The sequence below is a fragment of the Myotis davidii genome, unplaced genomic scaffold (assembly GCF_000327345.1).
Source record: "Myotis davidii unplaced genomic scaffold, ASM32734v1 scaffold425, whole genome shotgun sequence".
NCBI lineage: Eukaryota > Metazoa > Chordata > Mammalia > Chiroptera > Vespertilionidae > Myotis > Myotis davidii.
In genome coordinates this window covers 1576400-1579973 of record NW_006296413.1, presented here as the reverse complement: position 1 = coordinate 1579973, position 3574 = coordinate 1576400, and the positions used below count along the sequence as shown (strand labels likewise).

The window sequence follows — 3574 nt, the reverse complement described above, 5'->3', positions numbered from 1 at the left end:
CCTCGTACGTGAGGCAGAACTTGCCCATGTCCTGGGAAAGGAAAGGCATTTCCATACAAGGCACACGGAGGACGCAGACACCTGAGCCGTGGCCGGTTGGGGGCCGCGAGGGAACGTGGACGTGGTGGTCAGCTTCAGGTTTTAGCCATCGTCAGTTTTCACACGGGTTATGCAGCAGACAGACGGAGAAAGGCTGGGAGTCCGTTCCTGATGCACCTGACGCCACGGCACACGCCTCCCCGGGCGCGGACCTTGTTGTTCTTACTTAGTATTTGTAACCAACGAGCCTGTATTAATTTTTTCATTCATACGAGGAAGGGAGATGCTGTTTCCGGTGGCCGCGAGGGCTCTCTCCTGGGCGGCTTTAACCTAGAAGGCACACGCCTCCCCGGGCGCTCACACACCTCCCCGGGCGCTCACATGCCTCCAGCATGAACACGACAAGCAGGCCTGCATGCACCTGTTCTAGGTTATCGGTGTGGGTGAACGGGGTCTCTATGAAACACTCTCGTTTCCTCAGCGACACAGGTCACCCGCTGAGAATAAGGACGGGAGGAGGTGCTGACGTCTGAGGGGTGAACCAGGCCTTTAGGACCACAGAAAGCAGGGTGCCCGGCGGCCACCAGGGTCACTGCTCGTCAATCAAGTGAGATGAGCGGGGACCGGGGTTTCCTCTGGCCACGCCGGCTCCAGGGAGCCGGATGACGAGGGCAGGGATGTGGCATCAAGCCGGGAATCGACGGCTGAGGAGAGGAGGAGGCAAGGTGGGTCCTGGACTAGAACGGGGTGGGGTGGCAGGCAGAAGGGCCGGGTGCTGTGATGACAGCCCAGCGAGGGCTCGGAGGGAGGCCGCAGGGAGAGGATAGAGACGGGTCCCCGGGCTGTGACACCTGAACATGTGCGCCGTGTGAGGGGACGACTCGCAATCTGCACTTTCCCATGGCCACCAGCAGCTCCGGGATGAGCGGGTCCCCACGTGGGGCGGACACTGTAGTGGCAGTTTGTGGACCCAAATGATTCCTGACCAGACAACGCCCAGGCTCTCAGGTGTGCCCTGGCGCAGGCCCTGGGGACCCCAGGGTGACAGGGGGTGCCAACACCAGGGCCGCCCTTCCCCTGTGCGGTCCAGCCCTGGGAGCTCTCCCTCTCCTGGGACACTCCCCCTTCCCTCCGGTCCTGAACTCCTGCACGCGAAGCCGGCAGGCCTGGGCGAGGGCAGGAGCCCTGCGGTGAACTCCCCTTACCATGGTGACTGTGCCCAGCCTGCTGGGGTCCACAGTGAAGGCTTCCATGGTGCCCCCAACAAAGACCGCCGACTCACCGCACTGGGCACCAAGGCACCGTCACCAGCTTCCCTCGGACAGGGTCTGAGAGGCTCTCGTCCTCACCCGTCCTCGGGGAGCAGGGACTCTGGGTCGTTTATCACACAGCCCTTCGGAGCGCCCCACAGGCCCCCATATCACAGTGTTCTCGAGGGGCTCATTATGAAGGGGGGGCAGGAGAAAGTATCAGTGAGGCATTTTAGTCACGAACAGAGGTTAACGGGGGACACAGGATGCAACGATTATGAAGAAGTCAGCTTTTCCCCACGTCAAACTGGAACGTGTAGCACCGCCATGCACAAGAGCCACCCCTGCAAAAAGGACCCTCAGACACCTCCTGGCAAACGCAGGCTATAGAGCGCTCAGCCCTCACAGAGCCAACCGGGAGCGGCCGCTCGCCGCCGCCAAAGCGCCTCCGGTGTCTAGCGCGCAGGATGGAGAGGCAACGTCTACAAAGACAGTAACACGCGTGGCGTGAGAACAGACAGACCAGTGACACCACGACTGCTGCCCGGCGCCCAACCGTGCAGCGGGGGGCCTGTTCAGCCCGGTTCCCCAGTGAAAAATAAAAATGCCTACAAGCAGGAGGCAAATGACTACAGGCGAAAGTGATGGCCACTGTCCAGGGTCGCGCCGGCCAGTCATTCCATAGGTATTTGCTGACGTCTCCACCGTTCCCGGCACGTTCCCGGCTCTGCGGATACGGGGGCAGACAAGACTGACCACGCGCTTGCCCTCGGGGAGCAAACAGTCTGGCAGGAGAGAGGATGTGGTCACATGGTGAGTGACAGGTGCACTGAGCAGAAATGACGCTGCTGGGATAGTGGAGAGCGATGGGGTGGCGGCTATTTCCAACAGGAGGTGGGGGCACCGTGAGAGAGACCTAAGCAACCACGCCTCACCCTGGGAGAGAGCACCTGCCGGCAGAGAGCAGGTGCAAAGGCCCTGTGGTAGGAATGAGCTTCACATACTCAAGAGCAGCAAGAAGGGCAGTGTGACAAACACAGTGAATGAGGCTCAAAGAGGTATTAGAGAAGGCTGGGAGGGTAGCCAGGGACCAGATCACTGGTTACTACCCTTGGGGCTGTGTGAACTTGGAAGGGAAAATACAAATATTTTAATCTCCACTAACCTCAAGCTGGACCATCAGCTTTAGAAGCACAGACAATAAACCACAGTAATGACGAGCAGTGCCTGTGACTCTAAATAGAAAATCGTAGCTATTTTCACATCAAGGTACGTTTGTTGCACATATTCCAAAATATCACCCACGCTTATCACTGCCTCAAAGTTACAGCCGTGCTTAGACCTGCTGCTCGAACGTTAGTGCACAAAGAATGAGATTTCCCGCACCACAAATTCATGTTGCGTATCCTGACACCTGCATTGTAATTGCCTGGTTCACCTTTGTGACCCGGGTATTTCCCGTTATGCTTTACAAGCATTATTCTGGGCGTTGCCATTATTCATGGCGTTGCCAAACTGCCCAAGGGGTCCCGGTGCAGAGAAGGTTCAGAAGCCTGGAGTGGACCCAGGACCAGGCAGGACCCCTGGACTGAGGCCGCGCCACGGGGCGTCCCACCGCTCTAAGCTGGGAAGAGATGGGTCTGACCCTCAGCTCCACGGAGAGCCCCGTCCCTAACAGAGCTGGTGCTCAACTGAGCAGGCATTAAAAAGTTCCTGGCCAACGCAGAACGCCTGGGTTGCAGGTTCGATCCCCGCCCCGGTCAGGGTGCATGCAGGAAGCAACCAATAGATGTATCTCTCTCATCATTGATGTTTCTTTCTTTTTTCTTTTTTTAAAATATGGAACGCTTCACGAATTTGCGTGTCATCCTTGCGCAGGGGCCATGCTAATCTTCTCTGTATCGTTCCAATTTTAGTATGTGTGCTGCCGAAGCGAGCTCATCATTGACGTTTCTATCTCTCTCTCCCTCTCCCTCCCTCTCTGAAATAAATACAAAAATATTTTTAAAAAATACAGCCGTGGACCATCTGGGAGAGTCTATTGCATCTATAATCCTGAGTAAACTTAGTCCATGTCAAAGGTCAGAGACATCAGTCACCTGCCCCAAGTGTGTCCGCTTCACCAAACCCTCGGGGTCAGAGCTGAGTTTAAGGGCTAAGTTTCCATTTCGTAGGCCAGTGAGATCTGGCTGTGCTCCGCTCCCCATCCCGTGGGCCGGGGGACACTGCCGCGCCCCCCACAGCCGTCAGGGGAAGCCATACCCTGGCCTCTCCCTGGACAGACC

The 3574-nt window shown here is 57.4% G+C and overlaps 1 protein-coding gene across 1 annotated transcript in view; it reads right to left on the bottom strand.

The window, feature by feature from the left end:
• The window catches only part of CPT1A (carnitine palmitoyltransferase 1A (liver)), a 42223-nt gene that overhangs the window by 4232 nt on the left and 34417 nt on the right, over positions 1-3574 (bottom strand). The window contains exon 14 of the mRNA XM_015568949.1: positions 2-31. Within this exon, the coding sequence (XP_015424435.1) occupies positions 2-31 (30 nt within the window). The remainder of the gene's footprint in view (position 1; positions 32-3574) is intronic.